We start from the raw sequence: 25,058 nt of genomic DNA on the forward strand, positions 1-25,058 counted from the left end.
GGTTTGGCTTTTCTTTTTTTTTCTTTTTTTTTTTTTTTAGAGAAAAAGCTCAGCTCTTGGGGTCATATGATTAGCTGAGAATCTCTCATGCTGTATCTAAAAGAAAATGTTAGTTTTCAGTCCTTATGGTCCTGTAGTCCTCTTAGTCCTTAGATAGTCCTCATGGTTGCAGGGAAGAATATAATATATAGCTTAAAGATTTGATAACCAGATAGCAAATAAAATGGCATCCCCAACGCAGGCATTGGGGACATCATGGAAGGTGCACTTACTTTTAAGACACTGGCATGGCCACTTGGGACCTGAGTCATTCCTTTTGAATGCTTGTTGTAGATATTTTGCCCAAATACTTTGATTGCAAGAAATCTTATTTAGCACTGGGATGGTCTCTATGATTCTTGAGGGAAAAACCATGGTTTTCTTCCCAATACCTTGGAGGGAGCGTTTGCTGCGGGAAGGTAGTTCCAAGAGAGCCCAAATGAGGTCCCAGTCCCTAGCCCGAATGCCAGCTGCAAACCCATGTGCGCTGGGGGTCAATACTGCTTGGGCGCAAGCCCACYGCTTGGACAAGCCTTGGACATGCTGAGAGAGAACGCCTGAACCTGTGCTACCCTTTAGCAAAGCCTACCGCCTTCGGCACGAGCGGGTGGCTTTGGAGGTGGTCCGAGCCCAGGCTGCCCCCRAGCACTCTGCCAAGCTGAGAGCATCCTGCAGCTGGAAATACGGGCAGGCAGAGCTGGCAGGGCACTGGCTCTGCTCCTCGCAGCAGCGTGGAGTTGGTCTGTGTCACCCATATAAGCGGGAATGGGAACCAGCAACGACCAGAGCTACGATTTACAAATCATACCATTTGGCCTTTGCATATTATTGCATGTTATTTGCATAATATATGCACATTGTGTTCATGTTTGAGAATGTGTGTTATTTAACAGGCACAAATCATAAAACAAAGCCAACCCAAACACCTGAAAGCCCCTATATTCTTCACCTTAATCTCTCTGATTTAGAGTAATTGCAGGCTGTTAAATATCACAATAATAATGCCATCCTTTCCAGGCTGAGGAGGCATTCTTAAAATTGATGGTCTCCCTCTAACCTCTCCTTCAGCCTGCAAAACGGAGATTACCTGGGTTTGCACTGCCAGACTGTTGCTAGGATTAATCTTTGCACAATGTTTTCTAGCTGGGAAGGGCTGCGCAAGTGCTAATTCCTCAGAGCTGTTCCCCTGATGCAATTAGTCGCTGTGCACTTATTCTCTCTTTATCTTTTAAAACCACTAAGACAAAAAACAACAAAAAAAAAGGAAAGTCATGAAAAAACAGTACCGATGCATCCGCTTCCGCCAGGTTTTTATATTTAGTCTGCAAGCTTCTCGAGGCTGCATGGGCCGTGTTGCAGAAGAGCATCCCAGCGGCACCGGCTGCTGTTCAGGGCCCACCCTGGTGCCCACGCCGGCACTTGCCAGTCACCAAGCAGGATGATGTCCAGATGCTAGCAATTGGGAATTTCAGGGGCATATTTAATATAATGCCAAACTTGTCCAGTCGATGCTGGATAGCTTTCCTTCACAGTTTCCTAACCGTTAGCTGCTTCCTCGCCACTCCAAGCAATTAATTTTGGGCAGTGTTGGCTGAATTTATATAATCTGCATCCTCCCCTTGTGATACTCATTAGACAAGTGTGGGGTATGGTTTCTTGGTGATCACTGGTGATGTGACGATACTGGAAAGCGTTCCAAGGAGTTTATAAAAGCAACAAATCATGAGGTACTTGGTCATCCTTAACGTATGTGTATGCACAGTGGTATGAGAATGAACAGCAAGCTTTTCCTCAGAAATCTGTTCATGCATAAGGAAAGGAAGTGAATAAACGCTGAGCTTTTTTTTTTTCTTTTTTAATAASAAGATGTAAAAATAGCTGTTAATAGCAGTGAAGTTAAAGAGAAGAAAAGCGGAAAACCAGCTGTGCCTCTCGTAGAGCTCTGGGTGTGAAGTGGGGTGTTTGAGACATTTGTAGGGTTGGGAGGACAGGATAGTTTATCTTGCCTGGGAGGAAGATTAGGAAACTCCCGCTGGTCTGGACTCCCAATTTTTTTATTTATTTTTATTTTTTAACAATGTATTTAAAAGAGTTGGGTGTGAAGCGTGTATATCCCTGGCGCACATCTACAGCAGTTGGAGGCAGGATGCCGTCACCACTTTACTCAAAAAACAGGGGGAAAAATGGTGTGGGAAAGGGAATTGGCTTGTAATTGTAACACTATTAAAATCAACTTTTTTAAAGAAGTCAGTAAACATTGTGCAATAAGGAACTGGCAGCACGCTGGGTCTAAAGTCGTAAAAGTTAGCTGCTTTGGCGTTAGCCGTCTTCTTTGCCAGCTCTGCTGCATTCTGGTGAAATTTCAAAACCTAATCAGGTTTCATTGAAGATAAAGCTTGGAAAGTGTAGTCCAATCAGATAACCACTGAGGAAATGGAAACAAAGCACTTTTAATAAGTGAGTTGGGATCTGTTTTCTTATTGTATGTACATTTAACACTCAGCACAATAATATCCCCATCCTATTCAAGGTCTTTGAGGGAATTTCTAGCACAAGTAATGATGTCTACTATTCTGCACGACTGAGAGATCTTAGGAAAGTGGTGTCCTGCTTTCTTGCTAGTGGTGGTGTAATAACTCGGTTGCAATAAGGTTACTCTACATTGGTAACAGTATAACAGAGAGAAAATTCAGATCCCAGTTCTGTGTAAATGGAGGTGCCTATCCATGGCAATGTTTCTTACCATTTTAATTCATCAAACAGAAATAGGTAAATAAGTTTCTTTCCCTTAGTGATGCTATTATTCTGATTGAGAAAGCAATTTTACTTAAAAAGAGGTGCTCAGGTGATTAGAACTTCTGAAAATTACCTTCTTCACCTAAATTTTCTCAGGGAAAATCAGTTCAAGAATATGTTTATCTTTTCCAGAACAATTCTGTTCTTTCAAATGTCTTGGGCTATGCTTGGTGCTTTTTCCATAAATAAATACACACACACACACACACACACACACACACACGCACACACGCACACACATATATATGCGTATATATAAGACTATATATACGTATACATGCATACACACATACACACATATATATATATATATATAAAAGACAGTTAAAATCTGTTCAACTTTACAGAGAGGGAGTGTGCATGTGTATATACCTGCATGTGTTCGGATAGCTCAAATTTATTTTTGAAAAAGCTTGGAATTTTCTGCGCTATATGTCTGATCCTACAGCCTGCAACATCTATGAAAGTCTCCATTTATTTTGAAGGCTACAGGATTAGGTCTTCCAACCTTAAATGTTTTTCATATATTCAGAGTAGTTCTGAAAATAAGATAGATTGGATTTATAAAGAATTCACAAGAGTTTAGATATGCAAACATATTTTTGCATTGCACATGCAAACTTAGAAGAAGATAATCTTTTGCACTTAAGTGATTGAGCCCATCGCTGAATATTGACATACCTACACTGTGGAAACTGAGGCACAAAGGCAAAGTATGACAGCCATTGCACCTGTGGTGAAAATTTTGCTCCACTGAACTTCATCTTTCAAGTTGCCCCTAATTTTGGTGGTGCCAGGAGTACTGTGCCTTGCTCCCCAGCCTGCACTCTAATCTCCCAACCTCCTGCTCCCTGAAATAAAATGGGTGGCCAGCCTTTGTGCTAATGTTGACAGTGCTTATCTGTGCATCCTAATTACTTTTTGATATGCATGCAACCATTTGGTTGCTTGACCGGGCTTCTCTACTGCTGTGCCCTCAGAGTGGGTGAAAGGAATGAAATTAAGTAAAGGAGTGACTTGCACTTTTTTAATGTAACTGCCATGGAAGAATGCAGTGATTACTTTTGGTGTGGCCACGACTGACTGCTGTTCTCAGCAGTGCCCAACAGACTCAGAGCGTGGGGTCACCCAAGCTCTGGATCTTGTTTCTAGTGATGTTTGGTGTTAGCTACTGTGGAGGAAGGAAGAACCTACATAATAAAAGCTGTGTAATAACTTGATCCCAGAGAGGCTTTTGTGATTTCTTTTAATATGTGACCATCTTATGGAGGCTGTGCGTAAGTATATAGGTTAGCAAGGATTAGCAGGAAGATTAGATCTTTGTATGCAACATTTCTTTGGCTTCTTTGTTCTCAATCCTTGGCTCCAGTGTTGTCTTGTAACTCTGAACTCCACAGACCTGTTGTTCAATTCAGTGCAAGTATGGTTGCTTTACATAGTTCTGCAAAGAGGCAGCACAGTATTTTGCTAATCAAACAAACAAACAAACAAACAAAAATACAGGGATACATCTGTGAGTGCTTGTGCGTGCGTTTGTGTGAGTGAGAAAGAGAAACAGCAGGGCAAACTAATAAACTGGTGCAGATGAGACAAGTGCATCAGAACCTAAAGCCAAATCCCCTGGGGGTGTTGTTGGGAGTCGTGGGAAAAGGGATTCTTCCTAGCTCCCTCCCTGTCCCTCCTTGCTCTGGGCTTTCAGAACAAGTGCAGAGCTTTTGGGGAGCTATTGCATTAAGAGCCATTCTCCCTTTGGGACCTTCTCCTTGCAAGCAAACAGCACCAAGAAGAATGCCAATGTTGTTTTCGTGAGCTTGCCAGCACTCCTAAACCAAGTAGGAACTCTCAGAGAGCAGAGCCCCAGAAAAGGAGTGTCTAACCATCACCTGCCTCTCCACTCTGCACCTTCCAAATCCAACCATTGTTTCTACCATGCACCACAGAGCTACTACAAAAGAGTTTCCCTCCATGGCAACAGACACAATGACCTAGGTCCGGGGTGGTTTTCTTCATCCTGGATAATTTTTTAGATAGTTGTACTTCTCCAACCCTCAGAGCTAAGTCCCCTCTACTGCAGTTTCCTATCCCACCAGCAGCTGGTTCCTCCACAGTCCAGAATAGCAGCAATGAGATCTCCCACTCCCACTTCTGGCATTCACCAAGTTTTGTGGGAGGAGGGTCCATGGCTGCTTCAGCCTTCTCTGCCCTTCTTCTATGCTCCAACTGTTTCCTGATACTTTTCTGCCCTTTCTATGAGGATAAAAAGAAATCTTACACATGTCCTGTCAGGAGATATCTGGGTGAAGATTGGATTAGGCTTTTAGAAACCAGAGGAACAACTGTTTTGCTAGATTCAAGTGCTCAGGGAGAATCTGTGATCTTTTCCACCACTGTCAGATAGAGAATGAGGAGTTGAGACAGTCTGAGGAAAAAGAAGGAAAAAAGGAAAAAAAACATATTAAAAGTTATTGGAAAGGGTCTTCCACTTCTCTTTCTTCACACTGCTATTCCCATCCTGAAGCCTTGTAACACATATCACAGGAGACACAGCGTCTGCAGTTAAATGAGCAAGAATGGTCTTTGAGAAGACAATTGAAGCTACATTTTGCTCACCCAAAAGCTAGCTATTTTGGTAACCTAGAGTGACTTTTCTTCCCAACAGAAATTGCAAGGAGAGAAAAGTCCTAAGAATATCAATGATACTCTCAAGGAATTGTTTGGGATCATTCCTGGGGATGGGGATCCACTGCAGGAACGAGACATTTTCACATGCAGACGATGCGCCGTCGTGGGAAATTCCGGGAACCTTCGGCAATCTCAGTATGGCCACGATATTGACTCCCACGACTTTGTGCTCAGGTAAGTATGTACCACCTCAGCTCCACATGCCTCTGTTGTTTAAGGTTCATCAGTATTTTGGGGGGACAAGTGAGCAAACAAGATTTTAGGGGCTATCTAGTGAAATTTGGTACTTAGGTCCAGTCTAAGCTCCAGGGAGGTAAACATGAGTTAGAAGTGACTTCTAGATGACCAGAACTGAGCAACTGGAAGACTTCCTCAAAAGGAAGGAGGGAACTAGGAGACAGCTGGATGGCTGCAACAACTTTATAAAGGCTAGTACCACCCCTTCGTTGTGAGGCAATGAAGGGTGGGTACTGTGTCCCACTGAAATCACAAGGTGGGGTCCAGGTAGGCAGAGCTAAGCACACAGAGGGCACCCAAGATAGCAGGGCCAAATAAATTTGTCTTTGCAAAGCTGTCAGAGGAACTTTCTTAACCGCGGTGGTCAGTAGCATTTGCCAGATTTCACACCATAGTTGCCAGTACAGCAAAATTCGGGGAGCAATGCAGAACAGGTCAGATGATCTGGAAGAGAAGGACTGCTACTGAAAACACAGTACCTGGGATTGTACTCTCAGAAACAACATGATAAACTTTAGCAGCAACCTGAGCATGGAAGTTAACAGTGAGTCAAAGAAAGATCATCCCTAACTGAATAGTTAAGCCCCATTGTGCCACTAGGCCTCTGGGGTGGCTTTAGATGACACCTGAATGTTCACACTCAAGTAATTTAAGGAGTTTTATTTATTTAACCACCTGTTTTCATGACTGAAGTAACTCCAGGTCTTTCTGCTCAGATTATGTGTGCAAGGTGCCTTCCACCATGCTGTGCTGCCATGCAGATGGTGGGGAAGATACATGGACCCGAGGGCAGGGTGTGAGTCTGTAACTAAGATGCCACCTTTGTTTTTGTCTTCACTAATAGAAAGCAAGCCTTTCACTTTTTACTTCAGGCTGACTAATCTCAAGACAAAAACATAGTAAGCACCATGCCCTTTAGAGTATTTCTACACCTAATGACGCAGATCCCTGAAGCTGACAGAGAAGAGGCTGACTCAATAACAAGTCTGCACAGGCTGGCAGGCTATTAATTACCTTTTAGGGAGTTAGAAGAAACTTGACGAATTCACTTGGGGGAGCACTGCAATATTGCAGCCTGGCATATATCTGCTAAAGAGATTTTACCTCTTCCGTTATCAGTAATTTGGGGAGCATGTTGTCTGGCAATGTGTGATGCTCTTCCTCATCTCATCAGCTATATCCTTCCTTGCACTCCCCACGCTTCTGGTAGGACCTGAGCTAATGTCTTTGCAGGAGACCACTGGATTGCAGAGAAACCCCATTTTGTTCAGAGCCAAACTGAGGGTTTCTCCATGGTGTTGCACGGTATCATGGAGACATACAAAGTCATTCAGAGCCACTTAGCAGATCTCTATCTTCATTATGCTGCACCACAGAAACATGTCATCTCTTTACCTGCGGTGAGCTAAAGTATCAGTGAGGGAATTGCTGATGTTTCCCCAGAGTTGCTTTTAGGAGTGAATACAAGCCTAGAGATGTTTCTGGAGTGCTGGCAGTGTTTGCAGTTCAGATAACTCCCTCTGCTCCCAGTTCCCTGATAGTCCCAACACAAAGTAGCCCTATTTGGCCAACACATTTTGATGGAGCCCTGGTGGGCCCTGTGCAGATCTTCATGCACTGACCCCAGGGTTACTGAAAGACCACACTGCTGGATCTAGCTGACGTAATAGCAGACTGTGGAGCTGATTTAGGATTGACCCCTCATTCCCTCAGTAGATTTATCAAAGTTTGAGGGCATGCTAGAAAGGAAGCCACAAGTAAATAAAAGTGTCAGCACCAGACCATGTGCTTGTTACTGTGGCTTTGATGCCTTTTCACGGAAGGACCATAAGGAATATTTACTGTTTCTCATCACACATGACGTTGTTTATTACTTTGTCCCTAGTCATTGAAATACATCTGTACAGATGGGGTGAGAATGAAACTGCAAGAGATCTAGTTGATGAACTGCAGGGTACTATTTTTCTACCTTCTAGATGCAGCAATTTCAGTATAAAAGAGTCGTGCCCTCGCAAAGTCAGCCTCTATTGACCAGCTTTCCACTTGACTACAAAAGGGACCCAAGGACTTGCTCAGAGAAATACCTTCTTTGCAGACTCTCCCATTCAGTCAGAGGAATCCCACACTAAAGCCTAGTTTTCATTTGCTTTTATCCTCTATGGGTGATGGTCATTTCAGCCTGCTTGAGGACCCTTATACCCTGTCAAGGCAGTAAGGCAAGTCTGCATATAGCACTCTCCTTAGCCATGGGAGTATTTTCCTGCCACCTCAAGCAACGTGTTTCTTCCTACCTAATTTCCCTCCTGCTTTCTCACTCTCTTACCTTTTTTTAATTTTATTTTTTTCCTGACTGTAGAATGAATCGTGCCCCCACTGCTGGCTTTGAATCAGATGTTGGCAGCAAGACCACTCACCACTTTGTTTACCCCGAGAGCTACAAAGAGATGGCAGAAAATGTGAGCATGATCGTGATCCCCTTCAAAACCCTGGACCTGCGCTGGATTGTCACTGCTCTCACAACAGGCACCATCAACTTGTGAGTAACGGTAGCCTGCAAGTGGGCTGGCAGAAGGGGTGGGAGTCCATGCACCTCACACTGCTGCAGAAGAAAAAAGCCCACACTGGGCTAACCCCTGCTTCTGATAAGGGCAAGGAGAGTTTTACAGACCCTCTCAGAGCAGAATTTTGTCCTGAAAATTTGCTTTCTAGGAACAATTTGATGTTAAGGTGCAGTTTTTGAGGTGGGGATCCAGATCCAGCTCTTCTTTGGACCCATACAACAATCTCAAAAAAATGAAAAGGGATGCTTTTGCTGCTGGAGATGGGCAGCTTAACAACCTGCTTCCTGGGCTTTGGGGTAGACTGGCTCATTTTGGGCTTCTCATCATCCTTTCTTTTCTCAGGCACCTTTGGAAATAAAGCAGGTGAAGTCAGTGTGCCTGTACCCAGCAGAAATCCATTTGCGGAGTCAGTAGTTTGGCGGGTTATTTATTCAGGGGCAGTCTTAGACACACAGATTATCCCCCTTGTGACACTCCGAGCAGTGTCTGAGTAGTTCTCCAACATCTATTATCCTATTTTCAGAAGATGACATGGAGGCAGAGAGGGATGCAGGGGTTGCTCACACAAGGCAGTGAAAGCAGAGGCAGAAAAGGGACCACAGCACTTTGACCCTGCTTGACCTCACTTGGGCGAGTTAGTCAGGAGCTTGGTCCRTCTTTCCTGGTGGTAAAACAAGGATGCTGATCTCTCACTTGTCTCCTCAGAAAGCCTCTGAGGGCTTCACACTTGCAGTGTTTCTCTGGCTAGAGCCAGATCTATCTATCAGAGAACTTGCTCTGTGATGAGGTATTATTTTTCTTGCAGGATGCAGTGCTATTAAAAGAGAGGCATTACCCTGAGAATCACTCTTGGGCTGGAGAGCCCCTTCAAAGCTTTTCTCTCTCTTTCTCCCATCAGGCTTAGCCTCTCATCCCTTCTCTTCTGCCTGCTTCAGAGAGTGAAGCCAGCATTGGAGTTATCTGTCTTGTGTGATTTTAATTTCCTGGTTGGAAATTGTCTCTCATTCAGGCAGTCTGGCAACAACCCGTATCAGAGCTTAAACGTACAGGGGGAACAGTGCTTCGGAGATGTTGCTGGATTAGATCTGTGGCTAATTGCCAGCTTGAGGAATGAGTGGCCAAGGGAGACTTTGGGTTAAGTCACAGCAGAGAGGGGGAGGGATGGAAGATGAAGAACTTGTAAGCTGTCACCTCCATGATTTGGGTCCTTTCCAGAGTGCTAGATGCAGAAGGAGCAACTCTGCCTCCATTCTTCCTGGGAAAAGCAGTGTTTCCTCCTTCTGGAACATTGCAAGGGAGGATGGTGGTGACGTGGGAGGGAGTGTACTGGGTCAGTGTGGTTTGCCCCTGAAGAAGGAGGGCAGAGGGACCGTGCCTGCCTGTGTGGCGGAAAAGGCATAAACAGCATTTCTATGTGTCTCATCAAAGTGTTTGCCAAGAATCTCTGGGAGAATGAGTTTTCTTTTTCCCTAAATAAAGAAACCAGGAGGAAAAAAGTGAGGGAAGATGAGGGCACAGTCAAATGACAAATGGAAGGTTGCACTGTGTGTCCTCCATTGGCGTTTTCCTCTTCCTTTTCCCATTCATTACCTGGTTTCTGCGCTTGCCTCAGCTCATCCAGGTGAAAGCCATGAACTTGTGCTGTCCTCCCCACTGGCAGACGGGCGAGCTGCTTGCTGGATCAATATTAAGCTGCTGCAAGCTGTCTTGTGGTAGCATGGCTCATGGCGATTGAAAGACATGTGGAGGAGATATCCTTGCTTCATGTGTCTCTTGTGTACCTTAGCCTCAATTTATCACATTTTACCTGGCAGTAATGTGCCACACTGATATTTATTCTCTATTTCTTCTTTATGAGTGCTTTTGGGATGAAACGCTGTCCTGCTAATACATTTATGGCAGCACTAGAATTAGAAATATGAACAAAATGCATGTTTCTTCTGGACACCCTCTAGCAGATTCTCTCCCTTCCTCTAAGCTGGCTTTTCCTAATCCAGAGAAYGAAATTTTTGACATTTGTACTCTTTATGAGGTTATCTGCTGTTTGTAAAGCCATGACCTCGTGGGACTGCTCAGTAGTGCCCTACTTCCTGCTACACATAAAGAGCAACAGCATGTCAGACGACTGTTTTATTTCAGAGAAAAGTATTTCAAAACATTTCAACTTTTTTTTCCTATATCTCAGGGTCTCAGAAGATTAAAAGCTTGCAAAAATATGACCCTATAGACTGGTGATTAGAGCTGCTTCACATTTTTAAGAAAAAAACTTTTTCAGTGGGACAAATAATGGATTTTTATTCCTTCTTCTTCTCTTTGCAAAAGCACTCTAGATCCTTTTCAAGTCTTAGCATATTAAGATTCTCTTAACTTGCAACAAATGTGTTTTAGTTTCTTTTTAGTGTTTTTATTTTTTTGGCACCAGCGCTTGGTATATCCAGTTGTCTTAAGAAATCCATCTTCAGGCAACGTTTAAAACTCAGAAAAATCAGTCCACTTAGAAAATCAGCTAAAAATATATCACTGACTTTTTTTGCAAGGCTTAYGATTTTTCTTTAGCAGGCTCTATTGATAAAAATGGTTAAGAAGCTCTGCCCTTAAGCCTGGCTCTAAAGCCTAACAGAATCCATGGAAGGCTTCCGGCTGCCTTAAACGGGCTTTGAATCAAGCCCCTTGTTACATCTTTGTCAAATCAGTGAGTTGGGTCTCTTGAGCTACTTTGAGTTTCTACCCCATGTGCAGAGGTTGTCCCTCCATCTGCAGGTTTATTCTGATTGCCAGAGAGCATAATGGGATTCCTTAATCAGCTTCGTTAACAAGGAACGTTGAGCAAGGAGTCAATTATTTGCTGTTGTTTATTAGTTCATAGAACACTGTTTCCTTGTATTACAATGCTTTGAAAACACCATCAGACCGGCAAACATTAGCAGGCCAATAAACCATRTAAAACAGCAGCAGGAATCACCTCGGGCTGCATGTTAAAGAGTTGCAGCCTGGCTCACAAGGGTCACACTTTCAGGGGTGCAAAATTCTTGCATGCAAGCTCCTACATCACCCCCAGTGCCCTGCAGCCCTTCAAGGCTCACTGGTCCCCCTTCCAAGTCACAGAAGTGCCCCAAGCCCATTCCAGCCCTAACAGCCCTTTGGAGGCAACTCGCAGCCGCAGCACCCGCTGCATGGCTTCCTACCCACAGTAGGAAGAGGAGCCTGCAGACGGCCTCCTGCCACCGATGTCACCCTTCCACGTTTCGGTCGCTGTCACTCTTCTGTGCCCAAAGTGCAAAGCTGTTCACTACGTTTTGGGAGTAGTTAGCTTCAGAAGTTGGAGCAAGCAGGTTGCAGCAGGAAAGTTGAGCAAACTCTTAGCCTGACTAGAAGACCGAACTAGTTGCCTACAAGGCAATCACAAGAAGAGAGATCCGCACATGCAGGGAAAACATTTTTGCTTACTAAGATACAGRATATGTATTTATAATTAGGTGGTATCACATGGACTTGGTAAGTAGCTGTTATAAATTATTGTATAAGTATTTAACTGGAATAAATACCAGTATTTTAAGATTTTTGCTGAACTCAAAGCAGGGAAATTGCGTAATTAATAGGCTGTCACATGTTGGAGTAATAAAACCAGAAAATCATAGGCACACAAATCATAACAATACATTTAACATAATTTTAGAGTAATAGATTAAACCAATGAGCATGCATTAAACAAACACAATGACAGATACAATATATAAGGGAATTGCTGTATACATTTGTAAAGGGGAGAAGGGATCAAATAAAATTAAAACCCATCAGAGGCATCTCCCATTTAGTTGATGGGACCTCCCATTTCAGTGTGGCTCTCTAAAACTGAGCATTGTCCCAGGAAAGACCTGAGGAAAGTCTGGGAGCAAAAACCTCCAGGCCCTCATCAGTTGTATATTGAGTCTAGTTGCCTTGGCAGGGAGATTCTGCAAGTCTGCTAGGAAGCACTGTAGCAAAAAAAGCCCCATGTATCTCCACTTGTTCTTCCAAAGATCAGCTTCTGTCTTGCTTAAAGTGCTCCACATCTTTGTCCTTGTTTAAGGGTACAGTAGATGTCCTCTGCAAAGCAGCGGGTGAGGTTGGCAGACTTCGCTAGAGCCCTATCAAGTGACTCATCTGAGACTTTTTCCAGATTATATGAATTCCACCTGCAGCCACCTTCATTGCAGGCTTTGCTTTGTGTGCCACTCCAATGTGGTACTTACCGACTCGTTAACTCCCTGGCTGCTATTCATCCTGGGTTTTATGTGATTGTAATGTTATAGCTCTCCATTTGGTCTTAAGCAGCATGCCAATACTTCTTACGCAGTTGTATGAAGTTCTACAGCTAAGCAACAGCAGGATTTGGGTATTGCTTCTGAAAAAAATAAATAAATAAATACCCCAAGATTAAAATGACTGACATATCATCTGACCAAAGCCACAGTACTCTCTTTGTTGGATTAAAGCTATCTGCAAATGCTGTCTTGAACATTGCACATAATTCTCACTGGTTTTGTACTGTACCTGGCTAGTCATCAGTAAAATATGCCTTGTTTCCTCCACATTGCCTTTTTAGAAAAGACCAGCTGTTTATTTTTAAGGTAATGAGGGGATTCTGCCAGCAAAAAAACAAACACTTTTGTCTTCATAACCACAAGAAGGATATGGGATCACCAAGCCTGCTTCTGCCAGCTTTGCTACCCAAGGTCACGCATGGGAAGCAGGTACAAGGACAGATTTGCTGAGGGCAAACAGAGAGGTCTGTAGGTGGTCCCTTTTTGTCCCCCTTTCCCATTAGCGCTGCCTACCCTAGTGCATGTTCCGTGTCACATCCCGGGGGCTGGATACCCCCATCACCTCTCCCACCTCTCCCAGCCCGGAGCAGGGATTGCAGTTTTCAGGGATGCCCAGAGGAAGGAAACAAGGACAGTGCTGGGTCACCACTGTTTGGGGAGTGTATTAAATCTTAATGATAGAATCCTTCTTATTACCAAAAATTGAGCATAAACATTTAGACTGAACTAATGGAACGCTCTGGTGATTGCCCTTGTGGAGTAAGGACCCGTCTAGAAAGCATGCAGGGTATGTCTGGGGATGTGTTCCAGCAGCAAGGCCAGGTCACCAGTATTTTCGCACTTCAAGCGAACTCAAGGTGGTTTTCACACACCACACATGATCAGCCATGCAATGCCAGTGTGCATTGTGCATGGGACGTGGCGAAGAACAGCCTTTTTGTCTTCAAGATGTGACTCGTGATTTTGACCCAGTCATAAGGTATGACTTGGTAGGAACTGCTGGCAACCTTCTGCTTCCCACAGCGACTGGAGCGAGGAGACGGCTTGCTGGTGCGGAGCCATGGACTGGGAATGCACGAGTTGCACATAACCATAGAAATCATGAACTCTGCTACCACCTACTCTGAAACTCGTGTATCAGCCACAAGTATTGAAAGGGGAAAAGTCTCCCTCTGGTGGGAAAAGGTTTTTCTGCCATGGAATTAAACTGAAAGCCATTCCTGTCTTCAAGTGCAAATAGTAGCCTTGCTGCAACTGTGATGGTCTGAGAATTAGAGTCTTGGGCTCTGTGTAATATTGACTGTATAGTATATTACCAACCAAAGTCATAGTGTCCTACTGTCAATAATTATCTTTATTTTTTTTTAAAAAATGTAATATCTCTCTATAAACTTTGCCTCAATGAAAGCTCAGTTCATTTTATCACTTCATTATTTAATTGGAGCCTCATTTTACAGCAAATTATCTAATGTAGTGCTTTCAAATCATTTGGAAATATCACTCAACATGAAAAATATTCTTGGAAATACTTGAAAATATTAAAATGTTGGACTTTTACTAATCCACATTTTTTTTTGTTTGTTTGTTTTTCTTTTAACAGCACGTATGTTCCAGTTCCAAGGAAAATCAAAGTCAAAAAAGAAAAGGTGAGCAATGCAGGTCTGTTAATTTGCTCTGCTGATCCAGCTGTAGATCTTTTGCCTCTTTGGGAGATTGCAGGAATCCAGGGGAGTCTTTCACATTCATAAAAAAGGCAAACAAAAATACACATTCTTTACAAGTCTTAGCTAAACTAAAAGTTTATTTCCTGGTGTGCCATTCAGGCCATAATTTGGCCACTAAATAGCTGAGGTTGGAAARAAACTGCTGCTGTGACTATGCTATTGTGCAATGGCCGGTGTTAAAGGTTGCACTGCTCCCTCTGGTACTGCTAAGGGAGAGGAAAGACACTCCGTTGGCTAGCAGCAGTTGCCCTCCGCAGCAGTTGCTCTATTTCCACTTGTTGCAGTCATTGGGATGTGATGATATTTTGAGCTGTGGAAAGTTTTTGGAGATATTTTAAAAATAATTGGACTGTCTGAACTCCGAGCATGTTTCTTGCTCCTAGGTTGCTTCTTTACAGTAAGGGGCTAAGTGAGCTCCAAACAAATAAAAAAATGTGTGTTTTCAAGTCAGTGGAGAGCTTGTGATGGTTTCAATGGCTCTTGGAGAAGACCCATAGCCCACAAATGTACTAACTGCCTGCACTGAATTAAACAAGCCTGGAGCTTGGACTCAAGCCAAGTCCATGCCATATTTAATAGTTAGCGCAGGTCCTGGCACGATTTTGTCCCAAGAGCATTGATGCTCTCCCAGGCAATGCCCAAGCACAGTTTGGGAGATAGCACAGGCCTGGGAATATCCCCCATTTTGGATAGGAACAGAATTTGACTATGTGGACACAATCTGTGCCATGCCACTTGCCCCAGGGCTAAAGAAACGCCTCTGGCCCGTTGTATCTCACAGCGTGAATGTGTGGAAGAACTCAAGATCCCAATGTCTCCAGGGCTCTTACAGTCACAGAGCATTAGGATCACGGACACCCTGTAGAAAGGGACAGAGTTTTGCACCAAGCTGCCTTTCCAGCATGTGAAAGGACCATCACTGCTCCATTGCTGTGCACACCTTCTCTAAAGCACTGTTACCCTGGCACAGGCTCCCTGTGTTTTTCCTGACCCATCTGCTTCACCCAGTAGATGCCTACAGAAGAAATGTATGATGTGGTGCATTCAACAAATGGCAGGTAGCTGCCTCACTGCTAAAAACAGAACCCATTTGTAAATATATGCCTGAAAGCTGCATTTACTGATTAAGGCATGTGTCCATCATTCAAGAGGTCAGGCTTTGCCGAGAGCTTCAGATGAGACCTTTCAACTAGTATCAATTTATATCCCCACACTTCAGCTATGGACTTCTATGGGGTGTAAAATAATCACTTGGCTGGTCCCTACCTGTTGTGAGGGACACATTAACCTGTGTGAGACCCCTGTGAGATGCCCTCCAGCATGTTGTTAAACTCGTGTCACCGTTTAGCGGTTAGCACCAGCCTAGGGTATGGCCGGCAGTACGGAGCAACTTCCCAACAAGGGAGACAGTACACTTGTACTTCCTCCCACGCTGTGCAATGCAAAACGCCCCATGAGAAGCGATTACACACAGATACAATATCAGCAATTAACCTCTGACTTTGTAGAAAAGAAAGCCCTGCAGCTAACCAGACAGCACTGCTACGCTGTCACTCTAATTACAAACGCAGCATGGGAGGGCAGAGCCGATGGCAAAGCCTCTCTTTGCCTGATCCAGGGAAGGGGTTTGAAACTCAGGTCTCCCACCGGTTATTGGATTCACTGTTCACTCCACTCTAATCTTAAGTGCTCCGTCCCCATTAGATGGCCCCGTAATTTCCCCAGGAGATAATCAAGCATGATGTATGTCTTGCAGAAAATAAGGCCTAGAAAAAGAGCATGCTTGGGAAAGAGAAGTGCAGCTCACACAACCTGATAGACTTCCTGATAGTTTATACCCGAACCACAGATTCTCCTAGACCTGTACCTACAGAGAGACCAAGATATGGCTGGCACATTGTTCCTACATTGCCACCCAAATCTAGCTTGGCATTTTACACTTCCTTTCTCAGGTCTCAGACTCCCCATAGCCCACCGTTGTTGGAGCAGGATGCTGCAGCCACAGTTCTGGCTGCTGCTTTTCACAGTGGCAGGAGAAAATGAATGCCTATTTTTCTTCACACTTGTGCCACCTCATACCCGTTGATTTCAATAGGAGTCACTCAGGATTTGCGCCAATGCAAGCAGAAGGAGTATCAAGTCCTAAGAAGGAACAGTCATGTGTAACTGCACATGGGAAATGTTTTTGAATGCATTTAACTATGTGATTTTATATTTCCCTTGAACCTGCTCTCAGGGAATAACTACCATCCCTGTCTCCTCACTCTCTTACGCTGGTGTCCTTTAGGGATTAAATGCTACTGTTGTTTGTTGTCCCTCCCCCCCCTCGCAAGGTATTTTACTAATGAGCCCATCTCTCTAATTTTTCCTAGATCCTGATTTATAACCCAGCTTTTATCAAGTACGTCTATGAAAACTGGCTCCAGCATCATGGGAGATACCCCTCCACAGGCCTTCTGTCGCTGGTATTTGCACTCCATGTATGCGATGAGGTAAAGGCTGGCTGGGTTTGGATATATAGATAGCACAGGAGGATGTGTTTCTTGCTGGGATGCCAGGATTGTGCCCAGATCACTCACTCATTCTTTATTTGCCCATCTCCATCTTCTCTGCCATTTGCTTCTTAAGCCAGAATGCAGAGTCCTCAGTAACATGCAGATGTGCTCAGCTATCAGTGATTCAGTTTTTAACGTCAGTAGCACTTCAGATGTATTTCAGAGAAATACAATTAAATGTAAAGGGTAGGATTACATTTGGCATTAAGACATCTAAATACAGATGTCTAGTTAATGGTGTCTATGTCCTCGTTAGGTGTCTATGCATCCATCTAGTCAGTGGAGGCCCAAGTTATATTTTGTCTGACCATTTAAGCACATAGAGCCATTGGTGTTGCCCTGAGCTTGCCATCTGCCCCCAGCTGCCTGGCCAGGAGGGTGTGGGTCTCTTGGTCCTGTGTGACATCTGCCCACTTTGGGTAGATGTCTTCAATACCCCACGGCATCTCAAATGACATTTATATCTGGGCAGTTGAACTGAGCTCATATCAATATAGTCAGTGGAGCTGAGGGACTGATTCAGCAAACCAACCTGTCGGTAACACTTTAGGGGAGCAATATCATTCTCTGGAGAGCACTCAATCCATCTGGATAACTTCCATCTGGGTAACTAACCCTTAAACTTAATCCCACCCGAAGAACATTGATTAACAACTCTCACACAAGCCAGATTTGGAAATGTATATGGTCCATTTTCAAGTTTCTTTCAGTTCCCAAGTTTGGGGGGTTATACAGCAAGTTATGGTAAATCTTTCCACTCCAGGAGTTACCTGAAGAAATTCCCGGGTTCAGGGATGTGAGGTGCTCCTAGGTGATCAGTCTTAGCTAGTTAGCATAAGGCCAGGTCATCTCTACAAAATCCTGCAAGCACAGGCCTGTCAGCACAGGGGATAAAATCATTATGCTGGCAAAATCCCTGGCCTAGACACAGCTCTGCTGACAAAGGAGAACTTTTGTCATCTTGACCTAGGTTGCTTGGAGAGGTGGTGGCACCATGCCAGTAGTAAAACTCAAAATTATGCTGGCAGAAACTGTAACAGTCAAGGCAGACAGGAAGGGCAGCTTGGGTGGAGCCTGGTTTCTGGTGAGCAGGCAGTGAGAAAGAATTTGACTTTACCAAAAATAATTTAAAGCCAGCTTGTATTTAGGTGGGCCCAGGTGTGGATGGATTGGGGCGCCTGTTCTGTGCACTGTGACCCATTCAAACCCAGCCATATCACCACTCCCAGTTTCGGCTTTTATCACCCAAAGAGACAGGCCTAGCCTTCGATGAATGGAGAGCAGGGAGAGGAAAGGCTGTAGGTGTATACCCGCAGAAAGAACATAGTACCCCTCTGCCTCTGGATCTCATGGAAGCAACTGTAAATGTCATGTATTTAAGCACCTGACTGTGGCTCCACATGGATTGGCATTTTGAAAATTAGGAGCAAGAACAAATGTATTTTCACTCTTTGTGGTCATAATCCACTGAAGAGGAGATTGTCATCCTAAGCCCCTGATTTCCTGAGATCAGACATCATGCTTAGGGGACAGGACCATGTGTTCCCCATAATGGTAAAGAGCAGGTCACAGATAGAAATTTCCTCTTCTGCATGGATTCAGGTATGGTGATGGTCTCAGGATGGCTTAGGGTGTAATGTCCCTTGGGCAGGCCTGAGCTCATTATTCTGTGGTTGCATCACCGAGTGCAGTGGAACAGTTTGGCCCACCACCGAGGTCCTGCTGGCTGTAGATAAACTGAGAGTTTCTTCAATGCTTCAGACTGAGACCAAGGCTTTCCAAGCCATAACAGTAATTCTCTCTCACTTCCTAGGTGAATGTGTATGGTTTTGGAGCAGACAGCAGGGGACACTGGCATCACTACTGGGAAAACAACCCTTCAGCGGGGGCTTTCCGGCAAACAGGTGTCCATGATGGGGATTTTGAGTTCAATATAACTTTGACTCTTGCCTCCATTGAAAAAATAAATTTTTTCAAGGGCAGATGACCCTTGCCACGGGGAGAAGTGGGGCTGCAATTTCCAGCATGCAGCAGAACAGAATTTAGTGAAGATGATCTGGAAGCTAGCCAGGTTTAAGTGTCTGAATCTGCGGTGGATTTGGTGTGTCTCACTGCTGCAATGATCACTGCATGGAGCTCGGCCGAAGACCGGGTTCCCGGCTGCACTTGATTTCCTTCTACAGATAGCTGGGACCTACCAATCAGTTCTGGGGATAAATGATATGTGGAATCACTGCTTAGGCTGTACAGCTTAATTCCTGAATTACTGATGAAAAATCTGCCTGTTGCAATTAAGGGAAACCTGGACACAGGAACTGCTATTTGTGTGTCTATTCTTTCCTTGGATAAGGCAGGAAATCCTTGAAGAAAAGTAAAAACAACTTCTGGGATCTGACACCCACCAGGGTAGCTGTGAACATCATAGTAAGGATTACCTCAAAGAAATGAATTCACTTCTGCTGTTGATCTTCTTTTTGAACCATCTCTTCAGTTTCCTCTATTACTTCTGGGTTTATGCTGTATTAAGCAAGAATGTGATGACGTAGCCTGGAGTAGTAACTCTTTCTGCCAACGCCTCAGTCTGCGTTGATAGCATCTAAAAATATGAATCGAATCATCTCTGCTCACATATTATTTAATATTGCTTCCTATACAGCCATAATGAGAGAAGAAAACAATACTGAAAACTCCAGCAAAAAAATGGCCTTTTTAGCTACTTGTTTGTTTGTCTTCTTTGGTTATATATATWTTTTTAATTCTTTTTTTTTTTGGTGGAAAATACTCTGGAATGCTAATTTTTATTTAATCAATCCAGTTTAAGGTTGGGAAGTGGACTTTTTTCTTTCAGTCGTTTACATGTGCCTTTTATAATTGTGCAACAGATGTATTTTTTTTTTTTTAAAGATGACAAACCCTAAATTAAACTTTTTTATAAAAGGGGGAAAAATTAACCAAAGTTTAGCCTCCATGTGGTATATTTTGTAGTCAAAACTAATAATAACAGTTGCTATATTGTACTTGAACAAATGCAAACAAGGCTGATTTTTAAAGGTAGCTTTTACCTTTTTTATGGGAAAATACCCAAAAGTTCCAAGGAAATTTTTCCTCTTATTTTTTTACAAATTTAGAAAGTGGTATCTCTTTACAAGGTCTCTATTTGAAATGAAAGAAGAAATATCATGGGTGGCGATATGAGATAGTAATATAATAGAAATGCTTATCACTGCAGCGGCATCTACAAGGACACTCTCTACGCATGCTGATTCTACAGTGTGAGCCAGATTTCCAAATTATGCACATCTCTGGAGGAATGAGTATATTAATGTCAGTACCTGTAGGCAGTGAGAGGAGGGAAGTGACAATGGAGATTTTATATCCACAGATTTTTGCTGGAATCAATACATTCGATCCTCAAGGATATGTGAATTATGGCTCCAAGAACAAAGTTCAGGCGATGGACAATGGTGAACTGTTTCCTAATATTATGATAATAGGATTCATGGATTATTGACCCATTTCCAGTGAGAGTCTACCTATTCCCAGCCTCAGCGCCATTCGCCAACAGTTGCTTTACCCACGTGGGTATTTCTACAGGACTTAGAGCATATGAAGAACCAAGGATGCCAAACTTCTGTACAAGGAACTGAGCTCTTGTGCTGCACCCACGTAACTCTTCAGTTTAGCGATAGGGAAAGGGCAGGATTCTCCAGCCTTCATGCTGAGACCCGTTCATGATCCTTATGTCAAGAAACCCTTTCCTAGCATGGTGGGTAACAGACCTATTCACTTGCATGTTGCAGGAGGAGAAAATTCAGCAAACTTAGTATCTACTAAAGACCCTTTGTCAAAGAATGACAATTTTCTACCCGAATCATACTTGTTTGTTTGTTTTAAACATTCCCACTGTTGAAATTGTTGTAAATCATTATGTTTCTGGTGAGAAAATAATGAATAGGTTTCAAGCAAAGCAGCTCTATTAAGAGAAAAAAGACTCCATGGAAGACTCCAGCTGGATTTTGGAGATACTTTTTGCATCATGAGCACTTCAAATATTTTAATTTCTTTTCTAATGGAGGGATGTCAGTACTTCAGAAACATTTCATTGCTGTTTCCTTCATTTTCGGAAAGACTTGGAAGAGCATGCGTGGTGGCTTGGTACCCAGGTCCTATTGATTTTTGATCACAGATGGCCATTTAGAATCAAGGAAAATGATCAAAGATCAGCTAAATTCTGGTTGTGTTATTTTGAAAGTATCCTTTGGCTGTCCAAATTAAATTTCCAATTTTTCTCTGAATATTCTACGTCTGACGGTACATATGCAATATCTTGGCTCATACTATACTGGCCAGGTCTAGCATCTTCATCATGGGACAAGCTGCAATTCCCATTTAATTTTCTTGCTGACAGCAAGCAGTAACTGTGTACCACTGATGCCATTTTTCTGAATACAAGGAGAGCAGAAAGTGGACCTGACTATATGTAGGATGAGGAATAGTTTATGCCATCACATTTCTATTCCAGAGGAACTTTTACTAGAGTCTTTTAGGTGACTCACTGTTGTTACGTTGGATCTTTTATTACAGTGTCTCCACAATTTCTCTGCTCACTCAAAAGCCTTCAGAATGAAGAGATACCAACAGACGATGCTGGAGGAACAATTCATTTCCACTGCCAGAGTTGGAGACTTTCTGCTTTCCTGCTAGGAACTCTGGTTTTATTTTGTTTAAAAGGAAAACAAAGGAAAACACTTAACAACCTGCCAAGGCTTCAGACTCTTGAACTGTATTTGCCACCACTGCAAAGTCTCTAAAGCACTCCTTGAGTGTGTTGTGTTTTTAACCAAAGCCAAYTCTCTTGAGCACTTTTTTCTTTTTCTCCCATGACTAGATTTTCTTCCTATTTTTCTTTGAATACATGGTCGATTATGATAATCATTTCTTTGCTCTGATTGTGAGGAGTCTCACTCAATCATTCTTTGACATTTTATTTATTTAAGTTTTCAGTATGATATGAATCAAAATAAATTTTTTATTGTAATCAGATCAAAGGTGTTTCTTTATGTCTATGCTTCATCTTCTTCTCATAGTATTTTCAGTAGCTCTAGCACCTCCTTTGTCACATAACAGTGTAATGAAGCTTTATCCCTCCTCCCCTCTTCTGACACACTTCTCCCCCATCAAGGAAAACACCACAATTACATTTACAAATCATTCCCCCCTCCCAGAGTAAAGTTTAAGTTTCAGCCCCAGCAAAGCAAAATAACACTGGCAGCTTGCTCTTGAAAACTGCTTTGTACTTGGCTTCATGTCCACTCACAAGAAGTGCACTTCCAGGTCTGAAATGATTTTGTCAGCAAAGTAATTTACATAAAATTACAATCAAAAGACTACTGGGACCAATAAGACATACAGCAGCAACAACAGCAACATCCAGACAGATGGACCGACCACAGGAGTTGGACAAAGGACTTTGCTTATACCATCAACTGAAGACACAGAGTACCCACAGGGGAACAGTATGACTTCAGTTCATGGCATGTGTGCCTTTGATGGCTCACATTCAGGATAGCAATTAAGCTCAACAAATGAAAAGGCAAGGGAGTCCCTTGCCACCTTTAAAAAATCTTGTTTTTCACTTTCATACAGACTTGTAGGAAGCAGAACTCATTACATTTTGCTATCTTCAGGCAATATGAAATAAAATATGTTTCACTCAGTGGAAAGTTGCCCAAGGTTAGGTACTCCTAGGCAGAGGTAAATTTCTACCTTTTCAGTTTATTTTTTCTTCTGTAGACAGTGTAACGTTGCTTTGCTCCTGAGTTTCCAAGGTAGCCTTTGGTCAGCAGAACATCAACATATCCATATGGGAATTTGGCCAGACTGGTGACACTAATACTCCTACTAAGACAGGACAGTCCCCAGAATTGTTACTTTTTCCATGTTATTAGAGACTCCAGTGATAAACAGCAGGCCAAAAGCCACACCACCAGATACCAGAAGGCATGCAGAGGGCTTCAGCAAGCATGCTGAAAAGCTGGTGAGGTGGCAAGCCTCCAGCTGGCAGCAGTGGATTCACAGGCATGGTGATGAGAATGACTGATGACCAAAGGTTCATGGTCAGGACTTTGGAGAGATGTCCACGGAGAGAAGTTTTACAAGCTGACAGGCTCTGTCATTTGAGGCTTTGATTTGAATAGATAGACAAGGAAATAAACGCAAGTAAAGGTCGAGATTGGCTAAATAAAAATAAAGTCTGTAGAACTTCTAGAAAACCTTTGGAAACAAAATGAAGTGTTTTAGCCATTTATTTTGTCAATCAAAGTAGGTGGGCCGGGACTGAATTAGGCCAGTGTTTGGGCAACATGTGAACAAAGCATCGTTCAGAGATGCTCCTCAGAACGCAAGTCCTGGATGCTTTTCATATCAGCATGGCAGGAGAGCAGGCCTTAGGGCTGAGCATGTATACCCTAGAACACAAGATTAAAATAAGCTAGAGACTTAAAGATGTGTATGGATTCAAAGGGTGCTTTGACCTTTTCCTAAGTCTAAGAGCAGGTAATACTAATGCCACCTGTGAGAAAATCTAGTCTTTGGAGTGCAACTGCACCAAGCTAACTCAATTACTTGTTCTTCCCAATTTCTCATCCCGCGGTTAACCCATTGGGGTCAGGTAAGATTACCACTTACCATTAGCAGGAATGACATGATCCAAACAAAACAAAACAAAACAATATTAAAAAAGGAGTTTCTTCAGAAGCAGTGCAGGCAGGGGCAGTTTACATGCTCTTGCAGAAGCTTCTTCTGTATTCGTAGTGAAAGTTCCAGTGGAAGTTTAACTCCTGTTACTGTAGGAGCTGGAATGATTTTTTTAAACCTCCATTTCCAACAGCCGCGGCAATGAGTAATCACTACCTTGCTGCGGCTGTGTTTGCTTCCTTCCTTGTGTCGGCATACCACCTCCTTCCCCAAAGGTATGTGCCGTCCCTCCAGTGGTAGCTACCTCAACGACGGCTCCTCCTGGGCCAAGGAAGATTTGCTAGTTGTCACCCCTTGCGAGTCTGGCCCATGGGTCTGTGATTTTACAGCTAAGTGGGGAGATCCAACAGACATAAGTAAATGAAGCTGGAGCAATGTTATTTTTTTTATTTCTTGTAATAAGCAAAGGAATGGGAAATATTTGCATGTATACAGAATTAATGGGTCTCTGAGCAGTGAAGTGTGATTAACTGGTTTCAGTCAGAGCTGGGGATCTAAGTGCCTCATTATCTGTTTCATTAATGGCTACGACTAATATCTGATTAGTGTCTTGATTTAGCCAGTAATGAGTTCTCCATTGATGGAGTTTTCCACTGGGTGACAGTGGGAAGGGAGAAGGAGGGAAGGACCCCTCCAATTACCAAGCTTACGGGCTCCTTGCCATTGCGTTCACCGATGCGTTTATCCTCCCTGCACCCGTGCAACCAGCCCCTGCACACCGTCGCGGACATACGTGTGGGGCACCAGGCACACACTTGTGGTGTGCCAAGCACGTGCAGCCCACCTGCATGGGAGGACCCAGTGCTGGGTCACTGGAAGACAAATCGCCCCAGACTGAAGGTGCTGTCCCCCTAGGCTGGTCGAGGGTGGAAGAGTGGGGAAGGGGGCAGAATTTGGCAAGATTTCTCACTTTAAGCCCTTATTGAAGGTATGTAAGAAACACAGGGAAAATGTATTTTTCCTGAATGATTCTAAATAAGAGTCAGGATGGAGTCTGTACTGGGAAAATCTCAGAGTGACCAGGGAGCTGGAAATATTGGGCATATATATGGCACGGAAAGCTGCTTTTGATCTGTTTTTTTTTTTTTTTTTTTTTCTCCTTGCATAAGAAGCAAAGGATGCAATAAATGGCTGGAGATGGGGAAGGGGGGGAGAAAAACTGGACAGAGACACAAAGGTGCAGCCGCCTTAACAGGGAGCACTTGGACAATGCAGCAGAGTGATTTGTTTTCTAATAACTTTTAATAATTTCCCCACTAGAGCGTGCTATTTTCCTGTTCCCATGAGTTATCCGATCGCTTTTGGAGCTCATAACCCTCCTGCACCAGCGCATGTCCCATCACAGGGGACTTCTCAGAGCCGCTTGCCTCCTACCAGTACTGCTGCATCTTCACAGACATAACG

General features: G+C 43.4%; 1 protein-coding gene across 7 annotated transcripts in view; it reads left to right on the forward strand.

Moving 5' to 3' along the window:
- The window catches only part of ST3GAL1 (ST3 beta-galactoside alpha-2,3-sialyltransferase 1), a 76,497-nt gene extending 54,556 nt beyond the window's left edge, over window positions 1–21,941 (forward strand). For all 7 annotated transcript variants that reach the window (XM_026057073.1, XM_026057067.1, XM_026057072.1 and 4 more), the window contains 5 exons: window positions 5,495–5,691; window positions 8,111–8,290; window positions 14,220–14,265; window positions 16,716–16,835; window positions 18,712–21,941. In XM_026057073.1, the coding sequence (XP_025912858.1) occupies window positions 5,495–5,691; window positions 8,111–8,290; window positions 14,220–14,265; window positions 16,716–16,835; window positions 18,712–18,885 (717 nt within the window). In that variant the 3' untranslated portion in view covers window positions 18,886–21,941. The remainder of the gene's footprint in view (window positions 1–5,494; window positions 5,692–8,110; window positions 8,291–14,219; window positions 14,266–16,715; window positions 16,836–18,711) is intronic.
- The last annotated feature ends 3,117 nt before the right edge of the window (window positions 21,942–25,058 follow it).

Source organism: Apteryx rowi, unplaced genomic scaffold (genome assembly GCF_003343035.1).
Source record: "Apteryx rowi isolate R43461 unplaced genomic scaffold, aptRow1 scaffold_136, whole genome shotgun sequence".
In the NCBI taxonomy this organism is placed as follows: domain Eukaryota; kingdom Metazoa; phylum Chordata; class Aves; order Apterygiformes; family Apterygidae; genus Apteryx; species Apteryx rowi.